Genomic DNA, 18,224 nt, shown 5'->3' with positions numbered 1-18,224 from the left:
GCGTAAGAAACTATGACTGAGGATCATAGATCTACTGTTTGTTAAATAAAGGCACCTTCATCTTAACCTCAATATCTTAGAAACAATGGGGCACATAAAAAGTATATAATTCAAGTAGCCACAAGAGGTTATTATGTTTAGGCTTATTAAAGATTCAAAACTCGTGTGACATGTTGAACATAATAGCAGTACTACGAGCACCATCCCACAATGATATTTGTAGGGAAGACAAATATAATCAACGTCAAGAATCGGCAAGCCTTTAAATGGCTCAGCAATTTTTGTCGACAACTAAGCAGCTAATCTTACTCATGTCAAGTATCTTGAAATTCATGCTACATATGAAGTAAAAAAGTGAAAAACGGAAACTCGACTCGAGATGGAGACCTCACACTAGCAAAAAGTTTAGTCGTGCACTTAAAATTGTGAGGAGTTTTGGAGGACTTATAAAAAGGATTGTTAAATGGTTGTTCGTCGTGGTTCTTAGTCTTTCTTGAGGTTAAAAGTGAAACTGCTAAGGGACGGGTTGGGATTCGTCAAGTCAATGACCCAAGCCCCATGTGAGAATGGACTGAGTCATTACAATATTATGAGAGCCGGTTCAACCCAAACTTGGGGTCCTACATGCACAAATGCACACACACACACAAAATTTAGTTCACATACATATGATATATGATTGTGATGAATCTTGGAAGACTTATAAAAGAGGCAGCGGTTGGTTGTCCTAATTCCTAACCTTTTTGAAGTTGAAACCAAAATTACTGGGGAGCGGGTGGGGATCCGTTTGACTAGGAGCCCGCCAGGTCGTTACACCCATTCTCCTTGCCCAGTTGCCCTTAAGGTTCAAGACTGCTTTGGGATCTCGGTAGTCATATGCTATACCTTTCAATTCGAATATTATACATGCAATTATTTGTAATTTATAAAAATAGCACTTATGAAAATCAAACTAAAATTATATAGTCAGTTCAGGCCGGCCAGTTGCCACCTTGGCAACTGCAACCTATCATAAACAATTTTAGGTGGTGAAGAATACTTTCTCTATAGAAAAACATTTTTGCCCTAGCAAAGATCAAGAGACTTAGGAAAACATCATTTAGAAGTGCATGTGGTGGAAGAAAATATTAAGTTGTGGAATGAACATATATTGAATGTTTCGGGTGAGCAAGGGGTAGTAATCCCACCGTCCGAAAAAGGCCCGAAGGCCCCCCATTCCCCCCTGCCTCCGGAGTCCTGAGCTGCGTCTGTGTCACCGATAGCAACGGTGCACCCCTCTCCCTCTCTTTTGCAGAATTGAATCCAATATCTGGATCCGAATTTGAATCCAATATCTGACTAACATCCCACCAAAATCCAACCCGATTACATATAAGGATCAGATCTGATCGCAGTGAGACGGTACTTCCGTTTCGAAATATGAAGTATGAGTTCGGTTTCGATTTTCGAATCTTACGCACTATACCAAATCCTCTGAAGTTGAATTCGGTGAATGCCGGATCCAACCGGAACCCGAACCATTTGCACCCTTTCAGCGAATATGGTGAGGCTCCTCTCTGCTCCGTGTCATCGCCCTGAACCGTAACCTTCTGGTCGGAGAGTCACCCGTCGGAAGATGGCGACGGCCGGTGGTTCCGGCAGCAGGCTCGACCGACCTTCTCTCTGCGTCTTCGGTCTTCCTTGCGACTTTTTCGACGGGGCGTGCCTCTTTGCTGGCGTGCGCGGGGCCGACCCTGCCTACGACCGCCGTGAAGGAAGAGGGGGGCCGGCCCTCGCCGGGTCGACGGGCAAGGCCGGAGATGAGGACGGAAAAACGAGCATCAGCAACATGTCCAGATGGTCCTGCAACACGTGCAGGGTCGAGTTCGAGTCCCTCGAAGATCAGAGGTCGCACTTCAAATCCGATTTGCATCGATTCAATGTGAGCCTTTTCCTCCTTCCCGTGGTCTTTAGGGTTTTCCTTCTGTTAGGGAGCGCTTAATTGTTCTCTTGAACGAAAATGCCGGAGAATTCACTTTTTCCCCCCTTTCTCGTGGTTTCGTTTTCGGTGAGTGAGCGTGGGGTTTCTGAGGAATTATAGTTTGCGAAATTGGGGTATTCTTTTTCCAGAACAACTACGCAAAATTTGAAAACCTTGAGCTTGATTAGACGCCCTGCTGTTGTTAAGTCTATAGCCGTTTCTGGTAACACACACACACATTGGTATTTTCATTTTTCTTCTGTTTAAAGAAATTCAGAAATCTTCAAAGGCTAGCTTTGCAGCGTTGAGCCTGAAATGAGGACCCATGGTCTGGCCAAACACGTAAACTATAGGGACGTCATCTACGAGCCAATATAGGTACTTGTGAGGAAGTTGTAGCATTTATTTATTCAGTATATAGCCTTGAAAAATTTATCTTTCACATGACGATCTGTAGTTGGCTTAGGGCACTGTTTCATAAAAGCGGTAGATTGTGAGGAAATTTCTTTAGGACGCTTGAAAAGACTACTATTTCCCTGCTAAAGTAACAGGAAACTTTAGAAAAGAAGAGTATGAGAGCTTGAAAGGCAGTGTTCAAGAGGAATTGTCCTTTCAGAACAACAATCAGTTAAACCTATCTTGTTCTGAATCTTCTTTTGTACTAGACATTCACTGCCTACTTTTTTTTTTTTTTAAAAAAAAATTCTTTAGAAATCATCATTCCATAAGCTATATGATGATAATAATTTTAGAAATTCCAGACAATTTACCTGGTCTTCTTATGTAAGATGTATCTAACATCATATTCTTTGTCCCGCTGTGTCTTAACCTAGTAGTGGATTCTAACAACAGTTGATAACTACCTTTATTTCAGAACGGATAATGCCCATTTGAACTCATATGCAGGTAAAGTTGTCTGTTGCTGGGAAGAACACCATCACCGAAGATGACTTTGATGAACTTGGAAGAGAGTCATCACTCAAGGATTATGAAATATCAAGTATATCAGGATCTGATGAGGAGTCTGATCATGGAACGTATCCAAAAGGTGGTTCACTGCATGAAGTTAGGAATGATGTTGCAGGCGCTAAAAAGAAACTGATGCTTACCCTTCCATCAGGAGAGATAGTTTCTGTTTGGAAGTGCTTACTGTTGTCTGATAAGGAAGATCTTCTACTAGAGAATGACAGCATAAATTCTGAGGTTACCAGTCAATGTGCTGCTCCATGTCTGCAAGAGATTGATGTGATTAAGAGACTTACAAGTTTAGTTTGTGAACCTCATAATGGGACATATCTGCGGATTGTTTTACTTATAAGTGGTGGACATTTTGCTGGTTGCGTTTTTGATGGGGACTCTATTATCGCCCATAAGACCTTTCACAGGTAAAGGAAGAGCTCTTGAGTTGATGTTTTGTACCAACCTACAGATAGGTGTTGAAGGTCTTTCTACAATTTCTAAAAGATTAAATCACTGATGTTTTGAAAAAAGAATCATTAACGCTTCCTCATTACTGATGGTCAAATTGCAAATGGCTGTCTAAATTGGTATCACAAGTGCATGCAAGTGTTGAGTGAAATTTTGAATGACCATATGAACTATAAAGCAAACTTATCTCCACGATGAGTTGTATTGCATGATTTTGCATTGGCGGGCATGAATTTGGTTGATGGGTTCTTGCTTTTTGTGAATGGAAATCTGAATAATCGATGACTGTAACTGATTTGGCTTCAATAACTGTCACTTTGGTTTAATGTATGCCACAGTCGGTTTTTTGTCTCTCCTGGATGGATGCGTTTCCTCCATTGTCGGGCTGGGGGAAGCGGTTGCAAAATAAATGCATCCATCTGGTGATAATTTTGTATATGAAACCTTTCATTTGAATCCAGGTTATTGTAAATTGATTTTCTGAACAAAGAATTTGATGCGAAAAATGTTGGGTAGCTGCATATGTCCCCAATTCCTGCTTCCATGAGAGCTTGCAGAAAATCATATCCTGAAATGTTTGTCCCTGCATGCCTTTGGATCATCGTATTATGCTGATTTCTTTTCATTGCCGGATGTTTCATACATCTTTGAGGTTTTCTGTCATTTGTTTACAAGGAAAATTTTCTGTTGTATTTTAGGTATGTTGTGAGGGCAAAGTCAGGAAAGAAGCAGTCAGCTAAAGATGCCACTGGTAAGGCTGCAAATTCTGCTGGAGCATCTCTTCGACGGCATAATGAAGCTGCTTTAAAAAGGGTGTGGGCATTGTTTCTGAATGCCACAGCTTGTTATGCATTCTCTTGCTTGTGCTGATCAACATTTGATTCTGCCACTCATACTTGGTCCTAAGTTCCTAACAAATATTACTTTCATTCTTCTTTTGATGATTTTGGTTCTATTTTTGCTTTATAAAATTTTCCTCCTTAGAGATTTCCTCTTTCATAAGTATGATTTATGTTACAACTATGAGAATTGGACCCACCTGATTTATCATATTAAGCTTTTAATATAGCTGTTTGTTTATGCAGGACATCAGTGAGCTGCTGAATGCTTGGAAGCCCTATTTTGGTGCATCCAAATGTATTTTCCTTCATGCTCCATCAAATAATCGCGAGCTTTTCTTTGAGAATGAAAAATCATTTTTTCATCTTCATGAGAATGATATAAGACATGTTCCTTTGACTGTCCGTCGGCCTACCCTGAAAGAAGCCAAACGTGTTTATGACCTGTTGACTCGCATTACCTACGAGGAAGTTCAAACCACCCATCTGAAGGACCTGAAGGATGATCTTCATACTGGAACAGATAGCATATCTCAAGATTTGGGTGGTTTGATGTTGGAAAACCATTTGAAGAATGAGAAAAATGCAACATCTGAACAACTTTGTGATAATAATGATATGAGCATGGAAACAGAAAATGGCACTGGCGAAGCAACCAACACAAAAATTTCTCAAAATAACACAACACCGCTGCATGAAGCTGCTAAATCAGGCAATGCTCAAAAAACTCTGGAACTTCTGGAGCAAGGCTTGGACCCGTGCATTAAAAATGAACGAGGGAAAACGCCTTATATGGTCGCGACAGACAAAGAAGTAAGAAATACATTTAGGAGATTCATGGCTTTGAACCTAGAAAAGTGGGATTGGCATGCTGCTAATGTGCCCAGTCCACTGACTAAGGAACTGGAGGAGTCTCAAGTAGCTAAACAGGTCAGTATGTTACTGATATAGTATATTATATATCTTATGTTCTGCCTTTCATTAATCTTGCATACTTGTGAAATAAAAAGGCCCGTCATGATTATCAGTATAAATATGTTTGCAAATGTTATAGAATGTTGTTGGTCACTTTTGAAGTTAGAATAGACTGAATAGTTTTAGTTTGAAAAATAACCATGGTTTCTCTGATTTCATCAAGATTATATAGGTCTAGGAAGAAAAATATATCTTGTTCAAGCATAAGGTCAAATATGAGTAGTAGAATCCACGTCTAAGTACCACTGACCAACTGTAGCTGTAAGATTTTCAATAATTTCCTGTATTATATGAGTAGCGAAAGCTTCTTGAAAGTCCTCTGGAAGTAGTGACAGCTTTTGCTGTTTCATGAATAGTGAAATTTGCCTATATTTGTTCTTTCGATGTTGGCATAATGTAAGCATTTTTTGACCGTTGGATAACTAGTAAACATGGGTTTACTTCCATTTTGAAAGACAACATAAAGAACTCTTGTCTGCAATCAATCCTCTTTTGTTTCTCCTTACTACCTTTATGATTTGACTAGTTCATCCTTTTAAAAAGCTGAATTGCCTGGTTGTCGTAACAGAATGGGGTCATTACTTGGATTGCACTAGTTGTGTGCTTAGGACAAACCTGGGAGGTTGAAGGTGAGTCCTGTATAGTGTATGTGAAGCGTACGCTTGTCTTATTCAATCTGAACATGTCTGAGATTGACTTGAATTGGAATACTTTTTGGTTTCGGTAGATGGTTATATGCGCTATTTTTGGTTGGGACACACTTATGTGGAAATCTTTTGAGCTTATCACTGTAATTTGACCTTACATATTTCAGGCAGAGAAAGATGCAAAACGGAAGGCTAGGGCCAAAGAACTAAAGAAACTGCGTAAAGCCAAAGAAAAGGCTCAGGTTCCTTTTCCCATCTTTCTGTTTTCTTACTTTCTGTTACTACTGTTAAAAGTTTCCGTGTGTGCATTACCATGATACAAGCTTTTCTCCAGACATACCATGATACACACTTTCGTCCATCCATTTGTTTTTGGTTTCATGCTAATAAACTCGTTTTCATGACAACAGGCTCAGTCGGCAGTTTCCCAGGCCCCTACCACAGTATCTGGCAGTTCGCAAGCTGTAACTATGTCAAATCATAGGAGGCGCTCCAATGACTTGCCTTCCGCTACAAGTGAAGAGGTAAGCAGAATTTTGCCATTGTGGATAAGATGATGATTGTACTTCATGTTAGTCATCAAATACCGTCTTCACGATGCATTTGTGTCCAATCAGGAAAAAAGGGCAGCTTTGGCTGCAGAGAGAGAGAAGAGGGCGGCTGCAGCTGAGAAGAGAATTGCAGAGGCTCGTAATGGCGTTGCTGGGATGAATACAACTCCATCTCACGATTACAAGTTAGGAGAAGTGAAGGATGATGTAAAGTGTTCTTGTTGCCTGGCTTCATTGGCTGGAAAGGTACCTTTCCACAGGTACCACTATAAATACTGTAGTACTTCATGCATGCATGTCCACAGGGAGATGTTAGAGGATAGTTAATTCTTTCTCCCCCTCTTCTCATGGTGGTAATTCTAGTTATAAAGGGTTGCCTCATGCCAAAATGGTCTACGGTCCCTTATTCGTTCCAATTTTGTCCTTCTTTGCTTCTTTTTATAGCGTTAATTTTATTGTACCATACAAATTTTTCTATGAAAAATGGAAAAACAAGTACGGCTTCACTGATAAAGCATTCTACAAAGTGCTTATTGAAACTTTTTTTTTTTTTTCAAATTTTGTTTAATGCTGAGAGGTGGAAAAGGGGTGTTAGGAGGATTAAAGGGGCCACTGGTGTTCCTCGCATTCTTTCAGGTAAATAATGAAAGCGTTTTTTTTCCTCATCTGTGGCCCATGTTACACTGCCAACAGTGTCAGGAGGATTAAAGGGGTCGGTGGTGTTCCGCTGCATTGTTTTGACGTCAATATCAAAACATCAGTTGCAGTGAAGAATAGGTGGTAGCCAGTACTTTTGTATAACATCTGGATGATCTTGGGGGGCAAATGGTTTGATTATACTTCTCGGGTGTTCCTTTTGTTTTGGCTGTGCTGAATCTGATTTAATTCGATTGTCAGTGCTTTAGTTGATTCAAATCGACCCGTTTGCCCCTTAATCCCTCTTCCCGTGCAGAAGATTCACCATGGCTGTGGGAGGACTAGTTTTGCCTTTTCGAGAGAAATGGTAGGAAGATGGGCTATTAGATGCATCTTGTTTCAGGCGCTACTTAAGAGTGCACATTATGAATACATGGAGGGTGTGGGTTCAGAAAAGACAAAGATTGCATGTGCACGATGTCCCTAATACATATGCCGTATGTAACAACCTGCAGGACCATTACACAGCAGCCCTTTTGCCAGTAACTGCTCCCTGTAGCAAGGGGTGTTGGACCTCCTTTCGTGAACTCTGGTTAACTGTGTCATTCTTACGTTGCTCATATAAGACCAGAGGAGTTTTGGTGTGCCCTTGATGACAAGCATATACACGCAACACACGCACGCGAGAGAGATTTTTTCTGCCGGATGATTCCTCCCTGTACATTTGGGATATAGTTGGCGCGTCATCGTAGGGAACATGTCACGTGCCCATCAACTGGGCATACCTTTCTCTCATTTAGATTAAGCTTCTCCTCAGTGAAGTCTTTTACTTGCTCCACGAGCGTTAGCAATTGTGCCCCTGTGTGTGTGTGTGCGCGCGCGCGCGTGTGTACGACAGTAATAGTAGGGAATGGAGTGATGCACAGCCCGTGGTCAAACTGTCAAAGCATGTATGGGTACACGAGCGACCGCCTACCTTGCAGACTCTCTCTCTCTCTGGTTTTTCTTTTCACCAACGTTAACCCTGCGGGATATTACTCTGCATCTGCCAAGATGGGAGGAAGGCCAGCGGCAGATCAAGGAGAATTACCCACTCTTTAACACTTCCTCTCTTCTTCCCTAATCATCACTCTATAATGCTTCTCTTTCTCTCTCTCTCTCTCTCTCTCTCTCTCTCTCTCTCTCTAAGTTATAAAAAAATTTCATTGACCTGCTTGGCGCCACATCATGCCCCTCCTCCCTCTGCCGACACGGTTCATTCGTCGCGTGACAAAGAATCTACTTGTTCCTCCATCCATCGGCCGGCCTTCACCCTTCCCTCTCAAATCTAACTCTCAGCCGTCCGATAAGATCTCGCTTTTTTTAATCACTTCCATTTCTCTCCCTCTCAGTCTGCAATCCGTCTTCCTAGATCCACTCTGATCACCAAACTCTCTCTCTCCCCCTTCTCTCTCTCACTCTCTGAAGAAGAGGGTGTTGGATCGGATTGGATCGATGGCAGAAGGGCACGCGCAGACATGGACGACGAGGAGGGGTAGCAACCCGAAGCTCGAGAGCCAGACCATCGTGGACATCCCGCCGACGCCCACCGGCGAAGGAAAGTACGGCAGCGCCTCGGTGTTTGGAGCCTCGTCGCAAGACTTGGTGACCGCCTTCTTCATCGTGTCCTGGTACCTGTCCAACATCGGCGTGCTCATCCTCAACAAGTACCTTCTCAGCTTCTATGGCTACCGCTACCCAATCTTCCTCACCATGCTCCACATGTGCGCCTGCGCCCTCTACAGCCTCCTCGCCATCCACGGTCTCTCCCTTGTTCCCCTCCAGCTCATTGTCTCCCGCCGCCAGTTCCTCAAGATCTTGGCCCTCTCTGCCATCTTCTGCTTCAGCGTCGTCTGTGGCAACACCTCCCTCCGCTACCTCCCCGTCTCCTTCAACCAGGCCATTGGCGCAACCACTCCCTTCTTCACTGCCGTCTTCGCCTTCCTCATCACCTGCAAGCGCGAGACCGCCGGCGTGTACCTTGCTCTGCTTCCCGTGGTTCTGGGCATTGTGCTCGCCAGCAATAGTGAACCTCTTTTCCACCTCTTTGGATTCATTGTCTGTCTTGGCTCCACCGCAGGCCGTGCCCTCAAATCGGTGGTCCAGGGGATCCTGCTCACCTCCGAGGCAGAGCGGCTTAACTCCATGAACCTGCTCATGTACATGGCCCCCATGGCGGCCGTGCTGCTGCTGCCCGTGAGCCTCGCCGTTGAGGGGAATGTGGCTGCCGTCACCATCGAGAAGGTGACGGGGGAGCCGTTCCTCCTCCTGCTCTTGTTGGGCAACATGACTGTAGCCTATCTGGTTAACCTGACCAACTTCTTGGTGACCAAGCACACCAGCGCCCTTACGCTTCAGGTGCTGGGCAATGCCAAGGCCGCCGTGGCTGCTGTGGTTTCTGTTCTCATCTTCAGGAATCCGGTGACTGTAATGGGGATAACGGGTTTTGCAATTACCATAATGGGGGTTGTGCTTTATAGCGAAGCCAAGAAGAGATCTAGGTCTCAGTATTAGCAGTAAAGATGCATCTGGAAGACGATTGAAAAAAGGTGGTTGATGAAATTTTTGTACAGACTATCGAAAGCCAATTGAAGCCATTCTTTTGGAGATTGTGATCGGACCAAGGATATCCCAGGTCATGAAGATAGATTTTCTTCTCTTCTTTGTTCTTGTCGAATTATTATTTTTGAGTTGTGGTAGTGATAATGCAAATGAACCAAGATTTTGATTTTTCCGGCTCATTTGTGACCGGTACCCGGGTGAGCTAACCTAATGGTTGGTTCCTTTTTCTTTTTCTTGTTTTCCCATTTAAGTGATCTAACCTTACTCTTTTGTGGGTGGGGGATCAATTAATGCTTTCCTTCTTTAATTTGTAATCATCCATTGCCTTTGGAAATTATATATTCTATTGCTTTTTCTTTGCACGAGCAAGCATGAATGGTTTGGTACCTTCTTTTTATCGTCCGTAATCAAGCATGCCATGCCTGAGCATTGAGTACCTTTCTTTTTCTTCACCGGCTGTGCAAGCAGGAACGCGCAGTGGCCGCGATATTTTTCCGATGATTAGACGTGAAAACATTAAAAGTCCCTCTTCCTCCCCCTGTCTCTCTCACTCGTACTGTTTATCTTCTCTGTTTCCTTTGTGTGTCAAGAGCAAGGTAAGAAATTTCTTTTACTTTGAGGCTGATATTTTTGAACAAGATACATTTATTGGATATGTTAGGCCAATTTTAAAATAGAATGTAGATGACCATCTCGTAGAAGACACTATCTGCAGATGCCAAGCAGAAAACTTCTTACTTGGAAAGTCTAGTGTGCATGCATCGTCTTTTTAGCATTCACACTGCTCTGCTGGTAAATTTGTTCAGGCTGCTCTGCTGGTAAATTTGCTTTCAGTTAGTCCTGTTTGCTGTTCTGGTGGTTGGGAAACAAGAAAATGCAGATTGAATGTATTGACAGTTTACTTTCCATGTTTGAGACTTAAACCGATGGCAGAAACTCCCACAAATCCGTTGTAAAGCTCTTTTTCCCTATATTTAAGTAACGAGTGAAGATAGAGAAGTCAGTCCGGGGGTTTCTCTTATCCATTATTACAATCCCTGAGTTATTCCCATTTTTGTCGGCTCTATTACAATCCATGACTTCTGTGCAGGCCAACCATGGGCAATCCTTTTTTGACAACTTTGACACTGCATGTTGGTTATTTTTGACGAGGGACTAATAAATCCCAATGTCTGAGATACCATCTTTAACACTTCTCTTCTACATACTGTGTGGTCGCTAGAACTGTTTAGTGCAGATAAATGGATCTCGTTCCTGCGATTTTATGCAACTTAGCTCCATGAAATTTTCATATACCAGACAGTGGATGCCACTTTCCACCAATTCTAAGGAATTCAGACTTGGCAATGTTCAGCAACCACACACAGACTCGCCAATGTTGAGCACATAGTATAATGCTAAGACATGGACGTCTGCAGGCGACACTGTTGTTCCGAGTTCCCTATATTTTTGGAATCACCACCAGGAAGGCTGCCAACAAACGTGCTGCAGTTTTCTTGCCTTTGGTATCTCTTTATGCCCAGTTTGGAAAAATCAGTTGTTTCACAGAAACGTTCATTGCTAAAACAGATGCACATTTTCATTAGTATAAAACAACCTTGCTTGTCATGAACCATGGCCGACTTTCAGAATATTGGGAAGCCATCGCCAGAACAAAACGCTGGGGATTCAGTTTGCCACTGGAAACATATGAACAGCTTAATGACATTGCAGGCGCCCTTCGTTGAGGAAGAAGAGAATTCATTCCACAACTGCGTTTGCGGCCATAATCTGGTCGCCCCTTCCGCTTTACTGCCAGAAGGTGGTGTTTTATTGCACAGATGAATGCACTTCAGCGTAGCTCATTTATCTCCGGTTTCAGGTCAAAACTTTGAAAACGTAATCAAAACTTTGAAAACAAAGGCACACCGGGGTGCGCACTAACTGCTAAACGCAAGGGATTCAAGGTTAGAGGGACAACTTTAGGGCTTAGGAAGTTAGCTTTGGGATCTGCGAGATATGCCCCTATAAGAATTTTTTAAATTTAAATTTACCCGTTCAAATTTTTGAAAATTTGAGTTTTACCCCTATAAGAATTTTCAAAAAATATGTTGACCCCTCCAACAGTTGATTTTCTCCCAAGCAAAAAATTATAGCTTCCAATCCTTAAATGTATTCCTGATTCCTGTTTGGTGAATTATCGGCTATGTTGGGTGCAAAAGATCTTCTGAGGAAAATATATCATTACCATTTACATGCCATGAGAAGGTTATAACAATTCTATTAAGGCGGATTTCTGTGTTCTCTTGGATTGAAAGACAGCTAAATTCATTGGAAATCAAGGTGAAATCAGATTCAGTACAACAAACCATGGCAAAAAATCCTCTGACCAAATCCAACCTATCCGCAGTTGTACGCGAAGCTTTTAGCTGAAGGCACACACTAATTGAATAACTAGTTTTCTCTGTATCCATTTTGGATATAAAACAATCAACTAGAAGCACAAATTGCATTTTTCTGGGGCTAAAAACAGAGTTATTTTCGTTTTTAACTTTTCTCAATCAGCCTGATATTGAACTACTACTTGGACTTACTTATTCCATATTGGACAGTAATGTAAAGAGTAATAAATAAAGCAGTTAAGTGGTTTATATAGGAAAAAGATATGCATCTTCCCACAGGTCCTGACGAAGGAAACCGCGCTGGAAATAGATCATTCAAGGCTCCTGCCCATTCTACTGAGGTGGACCCTTCATAAATTTGGTTCTAAAATATTCTTTTTTCCACAATGGTAAAATCCAGTGTTTGTTTATTAAGATCTTTATTTTGTCTTTTTGCATTGAAAAAAAGGTGAGAAGGAAGAATCTAATCTTAAATCCATGGTTTTCAAATTCTGAGTTTTATATCCGGGGCAACCAAACGCCACCTTAGGAAAAGAAAAGAACACAGTAATTTAAAACACTCAGTAATAAGGTCGTCTAACTCAGTACTGGAGATCTCTCCGCTCTCTCTTGCCAAAAAAGAGATGACAGATTACTTTTAGCAGGAATTTTGATTAAAATTGTGAATGGAATCTGATTTAATACTTCATATCTGGAATTTACGTTTTTGTGGATTTCAGATTTGCCATTTCTCTTTATTTCAAAAATCCTTTCTTAATTGGGGATAGCCTAATGATAGACTGAGAAGACGACCAAGGGCTTTTTTTTTTTTTTTTTTTTTTTTTCCATTTTTTAAAGGTGGGTCAATCCCATGTTGTCTTTAAGCTGCAATCTTCAGTAGCGTTTGGATAAACCACTTGAAAAAATGCTTTTTGACAAAACCTGGTTTTGTGAAAACCAATTTGTTTAATGTGTTTTCAAAACCTTGTTTTAGTGTTTGGGTAGCATGACAAAAGCCAGGTTAAGACATGGTTTTTGTTTGGATGACAAAAAAAAAGGGCCTTGGAGGTGCCTTTATAAATTAATTTCGGCAGAATGGTAGTTGATTTGCAGTTAGTTGCATAAATGTATCTTTGGATCGAATTTCTCTAGTAGATTCTGCAACACCGCATTCACTTACACTTCTAGCGCTAACATCTTTATAAATTAATTTCGGCAGAAAGGACACTGATAGTTCTGCACAATACGAAGATGTGAAATGTGAAAGTGATCAACATTGAACTATCTTTTAGAACATCATCATTGGTAGAATATCAAAGTAAATAGAATTAGAACAACAAAGTCAGAACATGATATTCTTGCACTGTCTTCTAGACTTTGTATTTCTCAATAAAATAGAAGCTTTTACTGGTAGCTACTTGCTCAATTCAATCATAGCTACCAGCAGTTTGAAATGTTCATGTTAACAACAGTTTGAAGCTTTCAAATTAGCAGCATATATGAAAATCAAGGAGCTGGAACAAACGTCATAATTTGGACGCTAGGAAAACCTTCTGAATATAAACAACAAAAACAAAATTGGTGGCCACGAAAAGGATATCTGCTTTCAGAAATGCTACTAGCATCATGAAACATTGTATGGATCCCTCGTGAAAGATAATGCCAAACTCGGATCTTCAATACCTCATACACGTGATCCATAAGACAGAAAAAAAGGTTGCCTTGTCAATGTCCTCTACAAACAGGGGTAGTGGCCGTATAGACCCTGGCCCCACTTCAATTTTTTTTAAAATTTACATGTAAATTTTAAAAATTTTACTTTTTCTATATAAAAATTTAATGATATTTCGGCCCGTGTCAAAACTTGAAAACTTTAATTCAGTACCTTTTAAAAAAAAATTCTAGCTCTGTCTCTGTCTACAAAACCCCATAGTGTCCATACAATCATCTATCCATTTAGAAAATTAGAAAACGTTAGCTTTAACAACTGGCGTAGGCAACTTTAAAGTAATAACATGGAAACTTATTTTTTTTTTTTCTGATCTGCTAGAATTTACACCATAATAATGTAGGATGTAAGAAATAGAATAGCTTTCATATGTTATTAAAGCTGCTAAAGTATGCTACCCAAGAAACTTTGGGTTTTCTTCGAACCATTTGCACGCTTTACTTACGTTTGGAATATGCAAAATTAACTTCTTCAAGCCCACAAAGCTCAATGCCTATGAGAAAAATAAACATTTTAATGCAATATAACACTCAAATTTGGCATTGCAGACGGATCCAGCATGGGCAGACGTGTCCTCAGAGAAGTATGAGTTGGCAAAGGAAGCCATAGAGACGAACTATTATGGAACGAAAAGGCTGACCAAGGCCTTGCTTCCTCTTCCTACAAAACCAGGATAGTCACAATGTCTCTTCCGTCTGCGGAATGCTAATGGTAATTATCTCCAGTATGTAATTTCTAGCAATTTCAGTAGTTGCAGGAAATTCGTTCCTCACAACTAGAATGAATCTTTCAATTCCTAGTCCGCAAGGGCTCCATCTGTGTAAAGTTTTAAAGAAAACACAGTCGGCGACCATTAATTTGTATCGTCACAGATCGGCAGACTTTCCATATACTCGGATTCATCATTCGTGAAGAGGGAGAATCTAACAATCCAACTGAATAAACTCGTGCTGTTTGCCCTCTCAAAAAAATCATGATCAGTAGTTGGTTGGCTCCATGGTATATGAAGAGAAGCTATTTACACACTGTTGTGTTGCAATTAAAGGAGAAAATGAGAGTGTATACTCAGACCTATGACGGTGACCTCCCGAGAAAAGATATAGTGTCAACTGCATAAACTCGTGGACGTACTGATCTACACAAAAAAATGAGAGGTTGGTATTTGGTAGTCTCCTTATATTTGATGAGGCCCACATGCACATTGTTGGGTCGTTATAAGAGGAAAAATCTAGATCATAATTGGATTATTTACTGCAACCAGCCTAAAAAACCTTGCATTTCAAACTTTCAGGTGAATAGATTCTCCTCGAATAACATGGCACCCCCTTTGAAGAAATGTTAAAATAAGCACACGAATTTTTTCAGGTGAATAGATTCTCCTCGAATAACATGGCACCCCCTATAAAATTTGTGCACGTTTCAAATTCTTTTGAGATTTCTACTCGAATTCAGACTTAAACCGCAAATCTGCAGATAGAATTTCACTTCATTCTATTTTATGCAGTTAGGGGTGCTTTAGTGTTTCAGTGCAACTAAAATATGTTCCTTGGTTAAACCAAACCGAAGCTGGTTATATAACGGGTCTGTTTTGTGCGTCATTTTAATTAGGAAGCGGAGTGTCCTTAATTAATAAAAAAAACTTTTGTAGGAAAAAAAAGAACTCAAAAAGGGAGATTTTAAGATTCAATAAAACTCAAACGTGGCAGTTTTGATATGCATATAGTTGTGATCAATATATCTCTTTGAGCAGCAAAGATTTTTTTTTTGTTCCACTCATTTTCTTATTCCATAATCTTGTCATTATTTCACACCTTTGTTATTATCTCATATATATTGTCACATATCTCTGTCATTATTTCGTACTTATGATCTCATATCCTTATAGTTGTCTCATACCACAATAAGGACTAAGGTATGAAATAACAATGGGTATGAAAGGTCAATATGGAACACTGTAAGTATGAGATAATAATAGGAGTATAAGATAAAGATAGGAGCATGATAATGACATAAGTATGAGACCATGATATGAGTAAGATAATGACAAGGGTATGAGATAATAATGACAGACATATGAAATAACAACATGATTAAATATATTCGTTATGCACATGCAATGTAAGACATTAAAGTAAATATGTATTTTGATAGTATGATCCACCTTCATCATACACTCGTTATGTACACAAAGCCGCATACTAAAATATTTTCCTTTGGTAGTGCCATAATCACAACTCAATGGTGAGGCTGCATGCATTGGCCACACAGTCTGGTCAATGTATTTTTTTTTTTTTTTTTACATTGGTCTCTTCAACAATTTATTTTACTTGTACGTAGGTGCCCTTCGTTTGTTTGCATGGTGCACATCAGCCATCTGATTATCTGTTTGAAAGCTCTTAGTCTTTCTCCTTGACGTCCATTTCAAACCCAGCCTCTAAACGGGCATTTTCACAATCTTTTTCCAAGCACAACCTCTGGATTAATGGTTTTAAAATCCATTTTCAAATCCAATCTCTGAGCTGACATTGTCAAAACAATTTCAAATCCAGCCCTCGTGTAGGAAACCTTTCAACAAAATTTCCAATTGAACCTCACGTTGGAAATTGTTCAAAATAAAATTCAAATTCAATTGAAGCTCTTTCAAAAAAAAAATTTCAGATCTATCTACATTGGAAATCTTTCAAAAACTATCTTAAATCTAGCCCTCATGTTAGTATTTTCAAAAAACAATTTCAAAAAACAGGGGCAGAGCCAAGGGGATGGCAAGGCCTTGGCCCCTCTCAAAATTTCAAAAACAAAATTTTTAGATGTAAGTTTTAAGAATTTTCAATTATCCTATAAAAAAATTAAAAAATTTATATGTTCGACTCTGTTAAAATTTTGAAACTATTGTTAGGGGAAGGGCACGTGCTCAAAAGCAATTTCAAAGCTAGGCATGTGTTTGCACTATAAAAAAAGCAACTTCAAACTCAGTTGGCATTTTCTAACCTAATTTTCAAGATTCCTTTCTCTTCCAATTTCAAAGAATAGTTTCCTAATGGAAAAATGTTTCCAAGCAATCTAAAGACCAGTTCCTTGACTTTTTTTGTTAATATATTCTACCCTATTTTCTTGACTTGCCAAATATTTTTTTTTAACCTGCTTTCTTCACTTTGTTCTTCCTTCTTCTCTCTCGAAGATTAATTTGTTTTTGCTGCATTGTTCACCGAATTATTTTTTTGGGTGGCTGAAAATTTTCAAACAAGCCGTTGAAAATTTTTTAAGGGGAGCCAAATTTATGTTCCAAAAATTACAATGCCAAATGAAGATTTTTAGAAATGTTCGTGTAAGCAAGAGATGGTTTCTGCAACGTATATCTAGTCTACAGAGGATGTATACAGACATGCACCATATTATATAAAGATGTTGTATGGATATGCATCACACCTATATTGACTATGACCGAGACCACCTTACAATCGGAATTTAGCCTCCTAGAACTGCGGCCACTAATCTAAAATTTCTAGCTAAATGTCACTGACAGTTTATTTTTATACTTTAAGGCCACGTTTGATGCGCGCAGATATTACTGTGCATGGGATGAAATTTACCGTTTTTGTACGGTTTTTCACAAGCATATCAAACGCAGGAAATTTTCCTCTGCAAAAACAGTACGATAAGGGTAACTTTACCCCGGAAAAAAGTCGGACCTTCAGAGGTCCGACTTTTTTCCGTGGATTTTTTTCCTGCCCATTAGGAAGGGCGACGGAGAAGAAGGGCGCTGTGAAAAGCCGAGAGGGAGCGCAAGACCTCTTCCGATGGCAACGCTGGCACTGATGGATGCCAACACCAGCCGCATAAGGATAAGGGAGGGTGGAGGGAGGGCCGTATCCACTAATAGTGGAAGGGAGAGGAAAGAGGCAAGGGCCACTGCACGGCGGCCCACACTTCACTCATTCTTCCTCTTCTTCCTCCTCCCCTCTCCTACCATATGCACACTGGAGTTGGGAGAGCTCAACGCAGCCCATTCGGTTGTACTTACCTCCGGCAAGCAGGGATCTGGCGCAGACGCGTCCCATGACCAGCCATATCCATGGCTTGGCAGCAGTGATGGCGGTGAGTGCGGTGTGGCTGTAAGGGGAGGTGAGGGATGTCCGGCTTCACCTTCTCCCCTCACCAAGACGACGAACACTGAATTTTTTACCTCGAAAAAGATTTCCAGGCCATCAAACATGGCCTGAAAATGGAAGAAGGAAACTTTACCTTAGGTAAACTTACCCTGGATTTTTTCCCTTGAAAAAATCTTCCCTATGAAAAAATCCAGGCCATCAAACGTGGCCTAAGGGACACTTGTATATAAATAAGTAATTTATGTCAGCTGGTGAAGGCAATGGCCCGTGCGTTCCTACCTAACCTTAAGGACATGTGGTAAGCGCATTTCAGAACACGTCGAAAATGGGTGAAACATTTTTTTTTTAAATATTTTTGTTGGAGATTTTTTTTTTGTCTTTCACTAACA

At 40.5% G+C, this 18,224-nt stretch overlaps 2 protein-coding genes across 3 annotated transcripts; both read left to right on the top strand.

The window, feature by feature from the left end:
- Window positions 1-1,479: 1,479 nt before the first annotated feature.
- LOC116262259 (uncharacterized) lies at window positions 1,480-7,349 on the top strand. 2 transcript variants are annotated; one of them, XM_031641440.2, is made up of 7 exons: window positions 1,480-1,921; window positions 2,867-3,345; window positions 4,087-4,201; window positions 4,474-5,157; window positions 6,017-6,091; window positions 6,260-6,373; window positions 6,467-7,349. In XM_031641440.2, the coding sequence occupies exons 1-7, from the start codon at window positions 1,616-1,618 to the stop codon at window positions 6,725-6,727; spliced, it is 2,034 nt and encodes a 677-aa protein (XP_031497300.1). In that variant the 5' UTR covers window positions 1,480-1,615; the 3' UTR covers window positions 6,728-7,349. The 2 variants fall into 2 exon arrangements, with proteins under 2 accessions (XP_031497300.1, XP_031497301.1); XM_031641441.2 differs by lacking the exon at window positions 6,467-7,349 and adding an exon at window positions 5,771-5,831.
- Window positions 7,350-8,102: 753 nt separating this feature from the next.
- Window positions 8,103-9,999, top strand: LOC116262260 (probable sugar phosphate/phosphate translocator At1g12500). Its single transcript, XM_031641442.2, has one exon. It carries the CDS (start codon window positions 8,531-8,533, stop codon window positions 9,587-9,589), a length of 1,059 nt encoding a protein of 352 aa, XP_031497302.1. The 5' UTR covers window positions 8,103-8,530; the 3' UTR covers window positions 9,590-9,999.
- The last annotated feature ends 8,225 nt before the right edge of the window (window positions 10,000-18,224 follow it).

Source organism: Nymphaea colorata, chromosome 10 (genome assembly GCF_008831285.2).
Source record: "Nymphaea colorata isolate Beijing-Zhang1983 chromosome 10, ASM883128v2, whole genome shotgun sequence".
Classification (NCBI taxonomy): domain Eukaryota; kingdom Viridiplantae; phylum Streptophyta; class Magnoliopsida; order Nymphaeales; family Nymphaeaceae; genus Nymphaea; species Nymphaea colorata.
The sequence above is the reverse complement of the archived record's forward strand: the minus strand, read 5'-3'. Positions and strand labels throughout refer to the sequence as shown.

Coding starts and splice junctions, on each gene's coding strand:
- LOC116262259 (XM_031641440.2), top strand. CDS start 1,616: ATGGCGACGGCCGGTGGTTCCGGCAGCAGGCTCGACCGACCTTCTCTC. Junction 5,158..6,016: donor AGTCTCAAGTAGCTAAACAG/GTCAGTATGTTA, acceptor TACATATTTCAG/GCAGAGAAAGATGCAAAACG. Junction 6,092..6,259: donor AAGCCAAAGAAAAGGCTCAG/GTTCCTTTTCCC, acceptor TCATGACAACAG/GCTCAGTCGGCAGTTTCCCA.
- LOC116262260 (XM_031641442.2), top strand. CDS start 8,531: ATGGCAGAAGGGCACGCGCAGACATGGACGACGAGGAGGGGTAGCAAC.